Source organism: Lepidothrix coronata, unplaced genomic scaffold (assembly GCF_001604755.1).
Source record: "Lepidothrix coronata isolate B3197 unplaced genomic scaffold, Lepidothrix_coronata-1.0 Scaffold130, whole genome shotgun sequence".
Classification (NCBI taxonomy): domain Eukaryota; kingdom Metazoa; phylum Chordata; class Aves; order Passeriformes; family Pipridae; genus Lepidothrix; species Lepidothrix coronata.
The window spans coordinates 3,217,337-3,237,141 of record NW_016690310.1 but is presented as its reverse complement, the minus strand read 5'-3'; the positions used below and the strand labels follow the sequence as shown (position 1 = coordinate 3,237,141).

At 48.8% G+C, this 19,805-nt stretch overlaps 1 protein-coding gene across 2 annotated transcripts; it reads right to left on the bottom strand.

The window, feature by feature from the left end:
- Nucleotides 1–94: 94 nt before the first annotated feature.
- CCND1 (cyclin D1) lies at nt 95–16,018 on the bottom strand. 2 transcript variants are annotated; one of them, XM_017826787.1, is made up of 5 exons: nt 15,550–16,018; nt 13,620–13,835; nt 12,896–13,055; nt 7,532–7,680; nt 95–2,209 (listed from the first exon to the last, which is right to left on the bottom strand). In XM_017826787.1, the coding sequence occupies exons 1-5, from the start codon at nt 15,745–15,747 to the stop codon at nt 2,054–2,056; spliced, it is 879 nt and encodes a 292-aa protein (XP_017682276.1). In that variant the 5' UTR covers nt 15,748–16,018; the 3' UTR covers nt 95–2,053. The 2 variants fall into 2 exon arrangements, with proteins under 2 accessions (XP_017682276.1, XP_017682277.1); XM_017826788.1 differs by lacking the exon at nt 15,550–16,018 and adding an exon at nt 14,936–15,037 and having other exon boundaries at nt 1,840–2,209.
- Between the last annotated feature and the right edge of the window lie 3,787 nt (nt 16,019–19,805).

Sequence of the window (19,805 nt, the reverse complement as noted above, 5' to 3'; positions counted from 1 at the left end):
ACTCCTTTTCTTTTCTCTTTTTCTTTTTTTTTTTTCTTTTTTTAAACTTTTAACTTTTTTTTCTTTTTTCCTTTTTTTTTGTTCCTTTTTTGTCTTTTTGCTGTTTTGTTGGGTTTTTTTGTCGTTTTTTTTCTTTTTTTACAATCAACACCTTAGCGGCAGTTTTCTCACATACAGTTCACCATCACATTCTCCTCGAGCATCAACTTCAACAGCTATGTCCACGTCCCTTCAGCTACTTTCTAAAATAATAATAAAAAGATACATAGCCAAGATGTGCAAATTTTCTATTCGTAGCTAAATTTCAAAAAAAAAAAAAATAATGGGGCATATACTGGTATAAAAACTTCTTTCAAGTACTCCAATTTTCATATCTATTAACTATGGCGTTTTTTTTTTTCCATGGTTAGACTGCTTTTGAAAATGGAAAGGAAGGGGCCAAATGCACTGCTTGGTTTGGGGTTTGTTCTTTGAAGCGTGTCCTTTTTGCTTTAATAAGCCCGTGTTAAAACTGCAACATCAAGGGTAGAAAGATTTCACTTTTTTTTTTTTTTTTAAAAACAAAAGGGGCGATTGCATTAATTTACAAATCATACTGGCCTTACGAACATCCTCTGCAATAAATATTCTTTTTAGCCTTAACTATAAATTATATATTTTAGTGTTTAAAAACCTTCAGTTGTAAAACATCTAGCGACAACCCTTAAAACTACGTGTCCTATATGTGAACCTTTAAGGCCCCTAAATTTATAAAGATGAGTTGGCACCAAAGGATTCTAAACTTCAGCTTTTCTATAGAAAAGGATAGGAAGATATCCTGGCAATTTGTGAATGCAATTTCTCTCACTGGAACACAACCTTCGGAAAAGAAAATCACTTCTCCTCTAACACCATAGTTAAATGCACTTGCTTTGCAATTCCAAGTTTGCAACAAGCACTTTATATATTTCCAAACCATTCCATTAAAAAAAAAAAAAAAATAAAATTCCCACACAATAAAAGAATGTAATTCCTATATCTAATGGACTGAAAGTGCTTTGAATGGAATGGTTTTAGAATATTACAGACAAACAAAATAAAAAAAAAAAAAAAAAAGACTGAACTGTGGATTGAACCTGACCATAATTAGGCTGAATATCTGTGGGGTCAGACCAGCATTTTTACACAGGTAACTACAAAAATAGGAAGATTACAAAAATATAATATATTATGTCACTATTTCGGTTTCTCTTTATAATAGGGTACTGTGTGAGTAGTACATTGGCCTTTCCCAACAATGCTCAGCTGGAACCCTACAAATGCCTTATGCACAGGCAATCCACAGGCACAAAAAAAAAAAAGATTAACATATAATAATGCTGCATACTAACATAGACTAACTTATGGGTTACGTTAACCATTTATAAGGTGAAGAGGATAAAAAAAAAAAACCTAAGGAAATAAAATAAACATTTACAGATGAATTATAAAGTGACTAAATGCATAAGCAAGCAAGATACAGAAAAGCCTAGAACTGCGTTAAAGCTATGCTTTTTAAAGGAAAAGAATATTTCATTTACTATCTAAAAAAAAAAAAAAAAATAACCCTCTTCTACTTTAAAAATGGTTGGTTGGTTGGTTTTATATGTAAGAAATCAAATCTAATACCTCCCCTGGAGACATTTTGTGTGTTAATGCCTATTTTTACAACATACAGACAAGAACACTTTAATATAAAAACTAGTTGATTATTATTGTATAAAATCCTCTATTTTTGTAGCACAAACCCCTGGGGGTAATGCAAATACTATTTTTTTCTTTTTTTTTTTTAAGACAGTTTTTGGGGTACTTTTTGTTTTATTTTGTTTGTTTGAAGTCACAGATGGAAGGGAGACAGAGCGAGGAAAAAAATATAACAAGAACTGGTTTTCCCTTCTGGTATAAAAATGTCCTGGAGAAAAGGGTTTCTGGGGGGGAGATCCTGACGCCGATTCCTTCTCAGATGCCCTTTCTTTTTTTTTTTGTCTACTTTTCTTGCCAAGCAAATCCATTAGAAGAAGAAGAAGAAGTCCTCTTAAATGTTCACATCTCGCACATCAGTGGGCGTGCAGGAAAGATCTGCTTCGTCCTCTACAGTCTTTGTTTCTGAAGATACGTTGTGCTGCTGTGCCTGACGTAGACTGGATTCAAGGAGGGACTCGATCTGTTCTTGGCAGGCTCGTAAACAATCCTGGAGGAGGTTGAATGGAAGGAGAGAAAGACCCAAGGGTCCTTTAGAAACACGGTAAGGTCACAGACTAAGCAGCATTTCTTGAAAAAAAAGGGCGAGAGGAATCTACTCAGGTCATCTGGGAGAGCTGCAGGCCGAGAGGAGGGCGGGAAGAGCAGGAGGAACACCAAACAGGGAAAGGATGGGACGAGCCACCCAGTTTCCTGCAGGATGCCAGCCTGGATTGAGGCTTCAGCCACTGACTCTTGCCATGTGCTGTGGATGGAATGGCCACGGGGAGCATCCCCATGGACACACCATCACTGCCGTGGGGTTGTTCAGGCTCAGCCCACGGAGCTGGCTGTGGTGGGTGCCCCACTACACTGACACGTGTTTCAGCCAAGCTGGGCAGGACCACAGGAAGATGTTGGACCTTTTCTGCCTGTTCTCTAGAGGTCCATTGGTCCTAAAACTGTGCTTTCTGTCTTTAGCCCAGAAATGCTTTGGCAGTGCAGTCTACTAGAAATGGTGGTCGTAAGCAGGGATTATTCTCTCAGGCTGAGTTCCAGTGATACGAAGTTCTTAGGCAGAAGCACCATATATATATTTGGACATATGTGCCCAAAGGTTCCTGCCAACTGCTGCTGTGTCCAGCAGTGGGCAGCTCAACTTGGCTGATCCTTTCCTGGCTCTGAAAGCATCTGTACATCCAGAACAATGTGACCCCAAAATGGAGAGATCTTTCAGGAGCACCACTAAACTCCTCCATAACCTTTCGTTCCCAGCTGCAGCCAAGCTTCCTGTTGGCTGCCACGTTCACCTTGACATCTCAGACAGGGTGAGATCTTTTTTCCCCCCTCGCTTCCAAAGCATTTCCTCAGAGCTGGATATGCACAACAATCCTCCTGAGCCTTCAGGAGGGTGCAAGGGCCTCGCTGCTTTCACAGACTTCGCTGTGAACTAAAAGCACAAAGCAGCAAGGAGGATCATGCCTATGGTGGGGAAAGGTAACTTCCCCCAGGCACTAAACCATTCCGTGAGTAGTTATATCTAAATCACAGCAATCAGAACTGGAGAAGGCCTAGCCAGTCCAACTTTCTGCAAGCTGTGGAGCCATGTACATCCATTGGAACGACACAGGAACGGTGCCTAATGCAGGCAAAACAATCCCACAGCGTTTTGCCAAAACTCCCCCGGCCAGCTGTTTACTCCTGTCTTTACAACAAACATCGCAGGCTTTTTCCCCCCCAACATATTTAACTCTGTGTATTAAGGACTTTTGAAGTTTCCTTTCAGCATTGCCTTTTCTGATTTAACCTATGACATGTGTTAGCCCTGGCGGTGAACCCAGTCTTCCATGATAAATTGCCGTCAAAAGTGTTAGGATGTGCATGACTGAGAATGAATGTTGTTTTCCTGAGAGGGTGACCTGCCTGCTGTTTTCTTTATTTCCCAGTTTCAATTCTGCCTTCATTCAGAGGCTTCTTGTGTGATCTACCAGCTTTTCACTGATTCCACTACCACAAGAATCTCCTCTGCCACCAATAAGGGCACATGGCATTTGGGGTAAAATAAGATTAGAAACCCAAGCAAACAATTCTCTGCAAGTCCTTTCTGAGAGAGAGGGAGGTTAATCCTACCTCTAAGCAGATCAGACCATCAGTTACAGCTCACTGAAAACACATAACCTATGACCTTTCCTGGTTTAAACCCTAGTGTAATATTTCCTCTTGACAGAGACACACAGCGTTTTAAATGACAAAAAGAAACGCCTCATATCCTAAAGTCATCATGCCTTTGGCTCCTGCATACCTCTGGCCTCCACAATAAGGTCTCTATGAAGTCCTTTTTTCCCCCCCTTCCTCCAGATATGATGGATCAATCCTGACTCTAAAACCTCGTCCTGTACCACGTCCCTCAGTCACACTCGGAATTAGATGTGTTACAGAGGAGCACACCAATGCAGGTTTTAGGTATTTCTGGTTTTACAAATCCAGGCACTTCTGAGGATAATTCTGTTTTAACAAGGTGGCATGTTCAGCGTTCCAAACTGGAAGGAAATTTATGTTCAGAGCAAAATGAACCCTTTTGGGTTTGAGGTGGTTTTCTTTTTGCTTTTGTTTTTGGGGTTTTTTTTGGTGGGGGGAGCGGATTGTCTGGTGAGTTTTGATGGGAATTTTGTTGTGTTTTTTTTGTTTTTTTTTTTCTTTTTAATCCTAACCATTTGCATAGAGCGTGTTTGAGCTCTGAAAACTAAAACCATTCAAAAGAATTTCTATAAATACCTATTCTTCTCCCTCTGGAGTCCAGTTATGAATAGTTGCGTAGGACTATGTAATTTAAAGGTACTTTTTGACCACAGAGTTTTTTTTTCCTTTGAAATTCTCAAGAGTGCAGCATGTCATAACTGTATTTTTTTTTAAACTTAATCTTTACAATTTATTACAAACAGACTGTTTGAAGCTACAGCTGAATGAGAACTATTTTTTCAATGTTTTAGGCATTTTGCTCATTTCTTATTCACAGGACTATTAGATAAATAGTTTGCCTGCAGGAATGCATTAGAGCTAGCAAAAATATCTGCAAAATATAAAATTCGCTATGGGCAACCTCAGCAAAGCTGTTTTCATTCTCAGTGCTTCTCAGCACTGAAAAGCAAATACAGAACTTGTGCGTTACTCTGATAACTTCTCCCAACAACTTTTCTGCTTCACTACCCAAATTTTCAATGCCCACAGTTTGTTCAAGGTCATAAACCCTTCCTGGATTAATTAAGCTCCTCAGTGAAAAAAAAAGAAAAACAACAAACTTACTGGCTTAACTGATGTGGTGAAATACCTTCAAGACACAGCAGACACGATCAGACTCTGGGGTCAGACAGTAAAGGCAACAAACAACAACAACAAAAAAAGAAACTGGAAATCCTTTGTTACTGCCTGACCCGCCCTGGATAACAAGCACATGTTTGAAGGTGCCTCTGAGAAGGGGCAGGCAGGAGACGAATTCCAGTGCACTAACAGACAGCGTGGAGACCCAATCTAATCTAGTTTAGCGAATTTCTGGCCTGGAAATGAATGTCAGGTAAAATTCCATCCGTTCGGATGATGGGGTCAAGAATAGAATGATGGAAGACAGCCCAAGGCTTCTAATTGTGATTATCTGGCTTCTAATTACCCCTGATCAAAGGCAAAATGGGAAATTGGACTCCTACCAACGTAAACATGAACCATAAAGGAATTCCAATCAGGTGATATTCGTTTTACTTTAGATTCAGCTTTCCCTGAGACTAAAGGTAAAAAAGTGTAATTATGTAACCTGAAATCCAACAGACCTGCTGCTCCAGCTAACAGATAATCAGGATCTTAATATTTCAAGGCAATCCAATACAAAGCTTGTTCACTTGTGAAGCCTGACAAGGGGGAACCATCACTGGGGAACAGCACAGTTCACACACATGCTACTGAAACAGGGCAATAGGAATGGCATTTGACACCACGGATTGCACAGATAATGGGAAAGTCTCTCTGCAGGGGAATCATGTTGGGTATGAAACCAGCAGATTTCTCTGCTCAGAGCAGCTGCAGTGAAAGTTGCTGTTCCCTTGTTCCATTACAACGGTATATGTACACACACACATATAATTTTACCATGCTAATTTTCCGTAGCATCCCATATAAAAACGCTTACTCCTACCTCTAACTGCTCTAACACATGCATATATTTAGCACTGAAAGCTGCAGGGGAGTTGCTTCCTTTTAAAGCCTTTAACTAAGCTCAGGTCAGACTGTGGCCTTGCACTGACTACGGACAATAAAAAATGAAATAAGCAAAAAATTCGCTTTCTTGCTAAAACAACCCTTGTTTTCTTTTTAAAGGGCTCTTGTCATCAGCTAAGTCAAGTCACATGAGGACGTGCTGTTGTTCTCCAAGATGTGAGAGAATCTACTTCAATGCTCTGTATCAGGAATGATTATAAACAACGTTGTTTGAATCAAAATACCGTCTGAACAGACAGCAACCCTAGTATTTTCCCTTGGTACCTGCTTCAAACATCTCACGCTGGACAGTGGCCAACCATACCCTGAAATATCTGCATTGTTCCCTGAAAGCATTACACGTACATACCGAACTGAGCAGCGCCTTATTTCAGCATTTCAGGTTCTCAGAGTATTTCACATTTCAGCACTAATGTATCACTGCTTTAGCCACAGTAATACAAATGACAAAAACAACATGCTCGATGCCGAGGCACTGTTAAGGTGATCAAAATGATAAGCTGAGAAATCGTATTTTTTCAGCAATTGTTTCACGTGTTCTACCAAAGGTAAAATAATTCTTCTGTGAGTATTCAGTTATGATGCATTCATCTTTCCAGAAATCACTCAGTCCTGCCAACAAAGTCCCGTTATACAAACCTAGTTTTGCAGTGGCTGGACCGGTACAGTTCTCTGTGCATTTAAAATTATTAACATGTAAAATAATTGAACAGCATCTCAAAGATTCTGCCGCTGACCACAGAGTTGTCTTTATTTGACTCATTGTCCAGCGCTTGGAGACCTCACAAGAACCTTTTTAAAGCATCTATTTATTGGTCTTCCACATTGTTACAAAACAAAGCTCAACTCTGCCCCAACTTCACACACCATTATGACATGGATCATTGACTTTAGGTCTTCCTTGTAGGCTCCCTTCCTGGCCCATTCACTCATGAAAGGTTTATTGCTCACTAGTTACTGATGTGCATCTCCTGGAAGCTGCAGGGCAAAATGAGAGTCCTGTGAGGACCATCTACCTTGTCAGAAAGTCGTGGGACAAGCATTTGTTCCAAAAAGGAATTCAATACCAGCTACTGTGCAGGTCTAGCACGTAATAAACCAAATTAGATCATTAGAACTCTTTTAAGAAGGGCTTTTTCACACCACTTGGCACAATAAAAGGCCTTGAGAATGGTCAAAGATAAGGTCAGAGATACCACGAGGTCTCAGTAACTATTTCCTCGTCTTATTCTCCGAGTTTTGTTTTACACAGACTCCTGGTTTAATTACCCACAGCCCAACAGCCCCTGCAAGGTCCTAAATGGATGCAGGGCTTTGTCAGATAATGCCCCTCTCACACACTTTAGAGCTGGATGTGCCACTGCAGCAGCGTAATCACAGATTATTAATGGATATAATGACAGCCAAATAACCAGGATGGACACAAGAGAACACATTCAAAAACCCCACTCTGTGCTTTGACTTCCATCAAGATTTACTGTCAGATTAGCTACTATGCAGCGAGCAAGGGGGGGGGGGGGTTCATTCTTAAAAAACAGGAGATCAACCAAGAGAAAGAGTCACTTACCGGATCACATTTGATAACTTGTGATAGGAAATGTGTGAGGCATTGATAGGAGAGGAAAGTGTTAGTGTTCCCCAGATGCAGGCCTTGCACAGCTGCTACCACACTGCCAGCTGCGATCATGGAGGGTGGGTTTGAAATAAATTTAATATCTGTATGAAGAAAGGAGAGAAAACAAAAAAAAAAAAAAAAAAAAGAGAAAAAAAAAAAAAGACTGAAATGATTGCTTTAGGAGAAGCCTGTCCATACACATACACTCTTCTACCAGCATGGCTTTCAGCTGCCAACTATTGCATCCCAAAAGGCAGGGAAAGCTGGGAGCAGGAAGGTGCCTCCTGCTCCCAACTGTTACAGGTCCGAACCTGTGAACACTTATCCCCATGAGCAACTGCAGTGCAGTGAGTAGCCCTTCCTAGCACTCCCCCTGGGAGGCCATTCATCACTTGGAGGTATTTTTATCATAAGCAGGGCCCCCATTCTTCAAATGCTAAAATGCTTTGCTCATGTGGATAATGCCACTGGGGTCAATGGCACCATCCATCTGAGAAACCCTGTTCCCATTGGGAAGTGTTTCGCGGCATCAGACCCGAGGTGCACTCTCATAACGAGTCCTCGGGCCCTTTAAAGCAGAAACCTTTGCACTGGCATTCAAAAGGAATATTGCTTTAATGAACAACAACATCAACCAAAAGAAAGAGAAGAGAAAGACTGCTTAACCCTGTCAGGAGGCAGATAATCCATATTTAAATTACGGTTTCATCTTAAAAATGCTTTGTCTCAACCCAGCCTCTTGTCAGTGGCTGCCATCCATCCTGGCAACAGGGATTTAATGTAAATGTGGCATAACTAAGTGACGGGGGTCCCAAGAATTGGCGGACAATCAGTTACATTCTGATGTGACACCATGCTGACAAGAGGCTGGGCCCCCTTCCAGACTGCATTGCTGTAGGTCTCTCCACAAAGCCACTCCCATGATTCCTTAAGGGGCTATCTCTGCCATTTAGCATGTTTTTCGTTTTGCTGTTTTGTTTTGAGGGTGGTTTGTTTTGTTTGGGGTTTTTTTAATAATAATAATAATAATAATAACCCCCATTTTAATGCTAAGACTCTGCTGAGCAGGAATGTGTTTGATCTGTGGCAGTGCACACCTTGGGAGGAGAATCAGAATCAAAGGAAGTTAAGTGGCACAAGTAAACGTCCAATTTTGTGAGGGAGTAAGGGAAATGCCACATTGTACACGAGAACCTGAGATACATTCCTTCAGCTTTTATCAAAATACAACTTCCTCTGGGCTGAAAAAAATATAAACCATCTGTCAAACCCTTGAATGAAATCAAAGGCATGGACAGCTTAGAGGGCTCAGTGGAACAGTTTAAGTATTAAATCATGCATCTCCTTTATTATGATAAAATAACTTTTGTGTCAACGTTTTACCAGTGAAAAACTAAAGACTTCAGGACTCCAGGAAAGTCCTGGCTCTGAGTCTATTCAGACACCTCTGGCACTCCATTGTGGCCCTGACCAATACCCACCTTCAAAGGGGCATTTCGCCCAGTGAACCTCCAAAATTACAACTGACACGATGAATTCTGGCCAGATTTTTGTGATGCAGTGCCAGGGAAAAGGCAAGCTCGACCTAAAGTCATCTCATTTGTGTTACTGTGCTTAAGGTAAATTTAGTTTATCCCCTTTTCCTAATCTGCCCCATTTCCGGGCAGGTGTGAACACACCCAGCTTCCAGCAAGCTGCTGTCATTCCCAAAAACCAAAGCAGTTCCAGGCTGCTCAGTGACAACTGTACACATTCCAAAGGCAGTCCCTAACCGGAATACTGACACACAGCTGCAGGTAGACTTCAGAAATGGGGCATTTCAGTAGGCGAGCAGGAATCCCACCGAGATGGGGTTGCAGCACGTTCACGACACTATTTACCGAGCTCCACAAACAGAACATGACCAAAATGTGTCAGTTTAATGAGTTCTGTCCCTGACAGGACCACGTTTGGGATTAATATTTGCGTTCTTCTTTTAAATGGAGCAGTAAACAAGAACATGAATTCATAGTCACACCCTCATTCTTTCCAAGGTGGAAAAGTGATAATGAAGTTTAAATGACCAGTTTGTGTCTGTCCCTATAACCACTCCAGACAAGCAGCATGGACTGCCTTTTTGTTGCAACTCAACAAGGAATTATTTGTGGCAGAGGCCACTAATTTCAGCATATTAATCAGGGGGCCCCTCTCGCCTGTAATTGGATGCCCCCAAGTGAAGAGTGTGGCATCATTGTCAGCCTCCATCGCCTCATCTTGCGCTATTGAGCGCTCAGGAACAAGGGGGCTTCGGTGAGATGAATTAGACCTGACACAGCCACAATGGGGTAGGGGGCCCCATCAATTGAAGCACACATCCCCAGTAGCCTATCTGAGACTTCATCCAAAAAGAATAAACAACTTCAGCGTTGTTAAAAAGAGAGAGAGAGAGAGAGAGAGGAGGGGGAGGAGAGAGAAGAATGCCAGCCACCCTGAAGGGAGGACAAAGCAGGCATATAGGCGCTGCAGCGCTTTAAAAAAAATTCCTAACAAGGCGAGTCACCCCTTTTCCTTTTTAAATGGAGCAGCAATTCCATCCGTCTGGAGAGCTGGGGGCTATGAATGAAAATCTTTTCATTGAGGCAAATCAAAACTGCGAACATAAATCACTTGCTGCAAGATGCAACAGGTTCCAACTGGTCACATACCTTGAGACTTCCAATTTTATAAAGGCCGGAGAATAGGAGGATTGTAACGCGCTTGTTTCAAAGGGGGGACCTTTCTTTCTCCGTCAGCAATGACAATAATAATAGCAATAATAATAATAATAATAATAATAATAATAATAATAAAGAGGAGCCCGGTATGTTTTGATAACCAGAGGAACATAATGAAATGCTGAAACTCCAATATTTGTTGCTATTCATTGTTATGCTTGTATAGAGCTGCAGTTCTCCCTCAACACTGGTCTTAACTTGGGCCAAAAGAGGCCTGCTTCCTTTTGAGCTCTCCCTGCCTTGCTCGGCCATGCCAAAGCCCCATTCATTAAGCTCAATTATGTGTTAACTTCAAACAACCCCTGGTAATTTTTTTCTTTTTTCCTTTTTTTTTTTTTTTTCTTTTTTTTTTTTTTTTTTTTTTGCTTTTTCTCCCAAACCTACCACAGCACAAAGGCATCCTTTGGTGAAAATGGATTTTTCAAAACCAAACCAAATCAAACAAATCCACTTCTACTAGCCAGACAACTGAAGAGGGAGCTTAAAAGGAATTCCCCTCAACTTCACCTTGCAGCGTAACCTTCTCTTTCTGGAGCAAACACATGCAGCACTCATCTGCAAACACTTCCACAGCCTTCACCTTGTTAAGCCAACTGGCCAAGGCTTTATTTTCTAAGCAAGCATTGTTCTGCAGTCTCTTCTTAGGAGAACCTCCTTTACAGAAGAGGACACAGGCAAAGGATAGACTTGCACTTGCCCCTGAGGCCACTTAAGCGAGTGTCAGTGCTTCCAGTGGACTTTGGATTGGGCCCCACAGCATCCAGGCAGCACAACGCGTTTGCAGTCCATCTCGGTTCATTTTGGCAAGGGGAGACACAACACAACCCAGCAGCAGCAAAGCAAAGTCCAGATGCTGCTTAAGCCACATGTGATCTTCACTAGCCAACAAAGGAGGCACGAGGAAAGCAAAAAGGTAAGAGGAATTCCTGACATCCAAAAATAACAGTTAAAACCACAGGGCCTGGTGGCAGCCTTCCTGAGCGCTGCTTCCCCAGGCAATACTCCCAGCTTCAGTAGGGAGCTGAAGAGGGCCCCAACTCTGGTGAGCTCAGCACTGGGTTTTGTTTTTTTTTTTTTGTAAAAAGCTAAGTAAAACTCCCAGAACATGGTTCTCATTTACTGATCCATTCTCCAGCTGTGGTGTGCAGCAATGTTAAATAAGGGCTCTGGATGTGCTTCCTAAAAGAAACATAACAACACCGACAGTAGATCAAAGTACTGGACTCTTAGCGAGCCTCCAACCTTTGAACTACCCTTGTTTTCATCCCTGTCATTGCCAACACAACAACCTAGGTTAAACATCCCCATATCCAAAGGGGAGGCCAGGTAGCTGCTCCTTTTAGCTAAAGGCTGAGGAAGCTTCACACTTAGCAAACCACACGTTCAGAGTGGCTGCAGCCTTATCTGGCAGGACCTGGCAGAGTTACATTGGAGAGTTACACGGAGAGTTACAATTGATTTTCCCAAAATGCTGCTGCCTTGTGGTTTTGAAGGCTGTTTGGAGGCTTCTAACACCGAGCATTATTCCAGGCAATCTAACCTGTTATGCTGATGTTAGGGCCAAGATGAAGAGCAACGCCAGCGTTTATAAATTTCTCTTTTATGGCTCGGCCGTTCTATCTTTAGGCCTTGCAGTAAGGGCAAGGACTCCGTGAAATAAATTTTGGTGGGTTTTGTTTTGGGGGTTTTTTTGGTGTTATTTATTTATTTTTTTTCCCCCTTCTGAGCGCCTGCAATCATTCTTCCACCTTTTCATACAAGGAAACTACAGCGGCGTTAATTCCCGCCGCTGGCCACGCGCACGCGTCTCTCCCTCCCCGAGGTTTTTTCCAAAGAGCGTGGATACCACTAACTCGTGGATACCACTAGCTCGGCATCTCTGGAGGCCCGTCCCTGCTCATGGCTCCAGCACAGCACGTGGTCAGGAGGGTGCAGATGGCAGCGGCTCGGTCCCGTGCCAGGAAAGCCTCTGTGCCGCGTGGCCCTCCTCCAATCCACCAGCCACCGAGAGGGGAGGGAGGGAGAGGGGGGGGGGAGGAAGAGGCAACTTGAAGAGGGAAGTTTTAAAACCCCCCGCGCGGAGCTATTCACAGGCCAAAAAAAAAAAAAAAAAAAAAAAATCTCCCTGCCCGCCTTTAAAAACTGTCTCAAGAATGAATCCACACACACGGGGAGGGATTCCCCCGTAAGCCTTTTGCAGCCCCCCGCATCAACCCGATGTGTGCGGGAGGGCGAAGAAATCCTGCCACGAAGAAATTCTGCCACGCTGAGAGGGGCCGGGGGGGTGGGGGGGTCCTTCTCCCTCCCTGACAACAAGCACAAACCCCAAAAGCTCAGAAGGCGAAATATCTTCTGGAACGACAACGACAACAACAGAAAAACTTACCTCTGGCAAAGTAAATCCGCCTTCTGCAAACAAGGGGCAATAATCGGGGCTTAAACTACCTCCCCGCAGCTCTGGCGAGCGCGCCTTAGACCACGGCTACGGGAAGCTTTACAAGGCGGGGGGTGGGCGCGGGTCGGGGAAGCAAAACACGCTTTGCGGGACGTGCAGGGCTCATACCTGTAGCGCACAGAGCCACAAAAGTCTGAGCATGTTTACGGATGATCTGCTTGGTGTCCTCTGCCAGAGGCATTTTAGTGAGGAAATGTTCAATGAAATCGTGGGGGGTCATTGCGGCCAGATTCCATTTCAGCTTATTCACCAGCAGCAGCTCCATTTGCTGCAAAGAGAAAGAGGGAGGGGAAAAGGGGAGGGGGGGGGAGGGAAGGAGAGAAGAGGAAGGGGAAGAAGAGGGGGGAGAGCGTGGTTAGAAAGCCGCTGGCACACGGGCGCACCGCGGCGGGGCCGGTCGGCTCCCGGCCGGGCTTGGGAGGGCAGAGTTTTCCCCGGGGGAAGAAGGAAAGCGGGACGCGGGTGTTTTTTGGGGGGTCCCCCCAGGCGGGGCCGGGGGCTCCGGGTCGCCGCACCCCCGAGCGGGGCCACCAGGGGGAGCCCGCGGGCCGCCCACGGGGCCGGGGGAGCGCGGGGGGGTCCCGGTCCCTATCCCGGCCCCATCCCCGTCCCGCTCCCTATCCCAGCCCTCCCGAGCCTCCGCAGCGGCCACACCGCCAGCAGCGGGGCTTCCGAATACACCGTCTTGGCCCGTGTGGTTGTGTTCTTTCTTTTCCCTTTTTTTTTTTTTTGGTTCTTTTTTAATGTTTGTTTCGATTTTGGTGGTGTTGTGTGTTTTTTGTTTTTGTTTTTTTTTTTTTTTTATTCTTGAAGTGACTAAACGTCAAATTACCAGTAATTCGTCGGGTCTAATGGAGTTATCTGTATAAATGCACAGTTTTTCTGCGGTCAGAGGAATAGTCTCCTTCATTTTTGAAGCCACAAACATGCAGGTAGCTCCGAGCAGTTGCAACCGGCTTTTCTTGAGGGGTTCAAACGACAAAAATCTGTCCAAGTAATTCATAGCCAAGGGGAAAACTTCCTCTTCGCACTTTTGCTCCTCGCAAACCTGAAAGAAGGAGAGAGATCGTTGAAGAATAATTTAATAGAGGCGAAAGCCAGGCTTGTCCCGCTGCCCTCGCCCTCCCTCCTCCCTCACCCTCAGGCTTTGCAGGGCAAGGTTGAAGGAGACGAGGGGAAAATGCAGTGGGGGAAAAATGGGATAAATATGGGAAAACCAGCGGCACCAAAGAAAATGAAAGTCACGAGTGACAAAGTGGGGGGAAATGTTGCGTTAGAAACCCGCAGGCGATTCATGGCAAAAAGGGAGGGGGGGTAATCGAAGAGGAGGTCTGTGCCCAGTTTTCCAGCCCCTAGAACAAATTTTTAAAAAGGAAAGAAAATGGAAAGCGGAGGAAAATGCAAACCCCCGTGGTTGGGAACGGGGTGCAGAGCTGGGCTTGGCCCCGGATTTATTTATTTCGCTTTTATTTTTTCATCTAATTTGCCGTTGTGCTGCCGATTCCCCTCTCTGGTCGAGACACAAAGGTGGCGTCCAGCCTCATTTCCCCAGACGTCATCTTTTCAAAAAATATTTAAAAATATTTAAAAATTTATTTGAGCTCTCAAAAACGGCTGAAAATGAAGCGGCGGGGGTCCTTTACCGAGCCCCGTTCCTCTGGTGCTGCTGGGGGGCTCCAGGGGGGTCCCCCGAAGTGAAATTCACCGCCTCCCTCTCTCGCCCTGCAGCACAGCCGGGCGCGACATTTCCCAGAGCAAGGCAGGGCGCTGCGCTTTCAAAAATTAATTAAAAATACATCGCGGGGGCCCAGGGCTTCCGAAAAGGCATGAAAATGTAGCCCAGCTCCTGGGGCTCCCGCTGGGAGCCCCCCCAGACGTGTCCCGCCAGGGACGAGGCCCTTTCCAACTGGCTTTTCCCAGGCGACCTTGCCGCTCGCCGCCGCAGCACAAGCGTGCCTTTGAGGGGTGACCGCAGCTCCAGCCTCTCTTCGCGCTGAACAAAGAAACTTTCACCCTGCAACTCCCCCCAGAAACGCCGGAGCCCCTCCGGCCGGTCCCCCTGCCCGCAGCCCCAGCGGGGTCCCCCGGCCCCCCGACCTTCCTCCCGCGGCCCCTTCCCCCGCTCCCCCCCGCCACACACACACACCCCCTTGGCTTTGCTCCCCGGGACTTTCTTCGTTTTTTCTCCCGATTAATAAACACTTTTGCTTTGCAAATAAAAGAACAAAGATGGCGCATAATACTGGCACGGGCAGCCGCTTGCATACGTGTACAAGGATATTAATTTAAAATAAAAAAACCCCCCAGAACACACGGGCTGGCAGGGGCGGGCGCCGCCGGGGGCTGCGGGGCCGGGGCCGCTCCCCGGCGGGCCGGGGGAGCCCCGAGCCGGCTCTGCCCGGAGCTCCCCGCAGCCGGGACCGCCGTGCCCCGACGGCCGGGAAAGGTGCCGGGGCACCCCCAGACCCCCGGGGGCACCGGCAGGGTTGGGGGGGTGTTCCGTGTCCGGCGGCGGCAGCGGGGACCGGGGGCCGGCGACAGCGGCGGCGGCGGCGACCGTGTCCTCGGGCCGCTTCCCCCCGGTACACGCGGGCGTTTTCGAGGGCAAGACAACGTGTGCCCGCGCCGGGGAACCGATCCCAGGGGACGGGATGGGGGCCGGGGGGGAGGGGGGGGCAGGAGATGGGGGAGCAGCTCCCCGGGTTAATTCGTTTCGGTGCCGAAGCTTTGCAAAAGGGAAAATCCCCCGAAAAGATACGAACCTCCAGCATCCAAGTGGCAACTATTTTCCTCATATATGGCAAGATTTCTTTCTGCACGCACTTGAAGTAGGAGACGGAGGGCGAGCAGGTCTCCTCCGCCTTGAGCATTGTCTGCAGCACCCTGTCATTGAGGAGGTTGGCATCCAGGTAGGCTCGTCGGATGGTCTCCACCTCGCAGCACAGCAGCTGATGTTCCATGTCTGCCTCCGTCGCCTCGAGTCAGTTCTCTGCAGCAGGACTGAGTCAGTCGCTCGCTCGCTCTCTCTCTTCCCCTTCCAGGAGTCCCTTGGATGCTGCTTCTGCTACTGCCGCTACAGCCCTCTGGAGGCTGCAAAACTTTCTAACTTCCAACAAAACTCTCCTGTATAGTCCCTGTGACGTTACTGTTGTTAAGCAGAGATCAAAGCACGAGAGAGAATGAGAAAGAGAGAGAGAGAGAGCCAAAAGCAAGGGGCAGAGCCCTAAAGCCATCCCATAGGCTTCAAGTCCTTCCCCTTTGCCTAGCTTATAGAGAGCCGGGGTTTAATGCAAATGAGACAAGGGCTCGCTTTCTTCAAGGGCAAGGGAGAGGTGGGGGAAACCCAAATTGTCTCTTCAGTGGATCATGCATAATTTTAAAAATGGAGCGAGTTCTGCACTGGGAGCCAAATGATGAATGGGGCTAAGGCCACACACAGACACCAGGGAGGGAAATACAAGGAGACTCGGTATTATTTTACGGGGGCGCCGGGGAGGGGAGCGGAGCAGTTACCAGTGCGTTGCTGTTCGTTATAAATTTATTAGTATTATTATTGCTGTCACCGACGTGTACCTGCCATATCTGTCCTTTGAAAAGACACACTCCCAACCTGAACGCCTACTCTTTGCAGTTGATCCCAAAGGGAAAAGCTTTCCCCCGTTTCCTCACTCCTATTTTTTTCCCAGCCTGGACGGTTTTGCTGCGCACCAAAACCTTTAAAGGACTGGGGCGTCCACACCTCTGCCAAGATGGTCCTTTTTCTAATATTCCATAATTTGCTTAATTTATTTTTTTTTTAATTATTAACGTGTTTCCTTTCACTTTAAAGGTTTCACCCTCCTGAGGGGGCACGGAGGTGGCAGGGGACAGGGCAAGGAGAGCTGATCCGGCGGCAGCGCACGCGGGGAAGGCCGCGCTCGGCACCCAACCCCCACGGCTCACAGCCACCCAGAAATAAAATATCCCAGCAGAGCAGCAAAATGGTGGCCAGGGCTTCCTCCAGCACCTACAGGGAGATGAGCTGGGGGAGTGGGAGGGAGGGAGGTGCTGGCAGCCGCCGGAGCCTGCTGGGGCCTCATCGGACGCGCGGCGTCGCCAGGACAGCCTGTCCACGCGTGATGTGGCCCCGCCGTAAATAACTCCCATTCCCCGGCCCAGCTGCCTGTGTCTGAAAACGCTCGGCTTTGCCTTTTCTATTAAAAAATAGTACCCTCTAAACTCTCACTTTTTGAGGGGCTGACAGGGGAGCTCGAGGCCCGCTGGAGAGCGCCGGAGGCGAAGCCAGTGCATGGGAGAAACGACTTGTCCTGCACCGAAGCGGAGTGGGGAGAAGTGGGAAGGCCATAAATTGGGGGTCACGCTGCCTTTCTGCTGCCTGCCCCTCAAAACCGGAGCGCTGGGATTAACCTCAGCCTCGGCACTTCAGCATCACCCAGGTGCTGCACCCGATAGCTGGAACACCTTCTGGTGGCACCACACTCAGGGCAGCATCGCCAGCCGGTGTCAGGGCAGCAGAAGGGGCTTCTGGCCATGGAGGACACGCCGTGGAGGACATGCTGTGGGAGGACATGCCATGGAGTCACGCAGCATCTCTCCTGCGTGACCTGCAGGGAAAGCAGTGCCAAAGATCACAGGGCATGTTGTTGCACAGTTGGGTGTTTACATAATCTCTGTGCACGGACTGTCTGCCCATCTTTTCTAGTTTACTCGTTTGCTTGACCATTTGTCTCCATTTTGTCTTCTGTCTTTTAGGAGGAGGAGGATGTCGGAGGCCCCACGATCTCAGTTCCCCTTGCATGCCACAGCCCCTGGGGCGACCCGGAGGGTTCCTCAGCGAGGAAGCCGTGCCCTGTCCCTCCGCCTGTCCTATTGTGCCTCACGCCCAGGACGTGCACTTCTGTTTTCACAACTTCAGCCGGAGGGGAAGGTTTTCAATTTTTAACGGAGAAACACGCCACGACCCTGCACTCTCGGGCTGGAATTGGCCCTTCCCGCAACGCGCAACCCGGCGACCCTATTTAACTGACTGCCATGCACGACCCAGGGACCCTATTTAATGGACTTCCCGGCACTCCCAACACTTTTCTAGGGAGCAGCTTGAGGGCGTGCAGGGAGAGCCTTTGGGGCAGCCGCTGGATGGTGCCTCTCTGCCTCCAAACAGTCGCTCCCGGCCGCGTTGCCCGGAGCGCGGCTCCCGCTCCCCCTCGCCCGGCGCTGCACCCGCGCCTCGGCATCCTCGGCATCCTCTGCTCCCGGTCCCTCCCGGTCCCCTCCGGTGGGGCAGAGGGGGGTTTTTCCCCCCCTGCCCGAGCACGCGGCCGGTGTTTCATTCATAAAAGCGGCTGCGCGGCGGGCGGGCGGTGCCGGCGGCGGGCGGGGCTGGCGCGGGGCCCGCGGAGCCCCCGCGGGGGCGGCGCGGCCGCAGGAAGCGGCGGCGGCGGGAGCCAATGGGGCCGCCGGGGCTGTTACCGGGCGGGACGGGCAGATCTCGGACGGGGCTCCTTCCTTCGCCCGGTCCCGCCGACACACAAAGGGGGGACGGGCCGGGGCATCGCAGCCGCGCCGGTGGCACCGCCGCGCTCGCCGCCCCCGCAACCCTCGGGGGCGGCCCCGCCCCTGCGCCCGGTGCCCGCGGTCCTGGGTGCGCTCCCGCCCGCCGCGGGGTGCGCGCTGGGCGGCCAGGGACGCCTCCTGAGCCGCGCATCCCGCTCCGGCACGGCGCTCCCGCGGGATGCGGGATGCGAGATGCAGGATGAGCGCTGCTGCTGCTGCTGCCGCCGCCGCCCCGGGGGGCTTCCGACGGCGCTTCCTTCCTGCCCGCTCTCCCTCCCTCCCTCCCTCCTTCTCTGCCCGCCGCTCCCCTCCCCGCGGCGCCCGCCCGCTGCCGGGGACGCCGCCACTTTCTCATGATGTCATCCCGCCCCCGCCCGGTGCGCGGCCCCGCCGCCGGGAGCGCGGCCCCGCCGCCGGGAGCGCGCATTCCTGGCGTGCCGCCCGCCCGCCGTAATGTCGCGAAGAGCCGCGCAGCACCGGGGCGGGGGGGGGAGCGCCCGTCGGGGAAACGACCCCCCGCTCACCGCCCCCCTTCCCCTCCCACCGCACCACCCCGCTGTGCATCTGGAGATCTGCGTCCAGTTGTTCTGCGCTCCTCGGTGCGAGAAAGACCGAGGAAATGCTGGCGGGGGTCCAGCGCAGGCCGCGAAGATGATAAGGGGTCTGGAGCATCTCTCTGATGAGGAGAGGCTGCCTGTTTAGTCTGGAGAGGAGAAAACTGGGAGGGGATGTCATTAATGCATATAAATATCTCCGGGCCGAGTGCCAAGAGGATGGTGCCGGGCTCTTTTTAGTGGTGCCCAGCGACAGGACGAGGAGCAGTGGCCATAAACTAAAACAAAGGAAGTTTCCCTCAAACCTGGGGAAGAACTTCTTTACCTTGCGGGTGGCAAAGCACTGGGTGGGACAGGTTGGCCAGAGAGGGCGTGGAGTCTCCCTCTCTGGAGACATTCCAAACCCACCTGGATGCATTCCTGTGTCACCTGCTCCGGGTGACCCTGCCTGGGACTGGGTGATCTGCAGAGGTCCATTCCAACCCCAGCTGTTCTGCTGTCCCCCACCTTCACCCAGTGCCGACCACAGCCATGGCCAAAACCACAGGGCAGCCGTGTGGGGCCTGTGGAATGAGGAATTTGAAGAAGCAAAGCTCACAGAAAGTTTCTCTGGGGGAACCATTGCCAAGCTGGGGAGAGGCACAGGTGTGGGTGGGAGGGAGGGTGAGAATGGCCAGGGTATCCCGAGGTGAGGAGGTGTCACTGGTGGGACTGACAGATCCAGAGCCAATGGAATTTAGCTCAAGTTTGTCCTGGATACTGGAGGTAAGGAAGTGGAGAGGAGAGGCAAAAGGGCTAAGGGTAGGGGAAATAAAAGGAAGGAAATCTTTCTTCATCAGGGGGAAATCTGTTTGGCCATGCCAGAAATGCGCCAGTGGAAGGAGAGGCACCAGAGGAAGCCTGGGAGACAG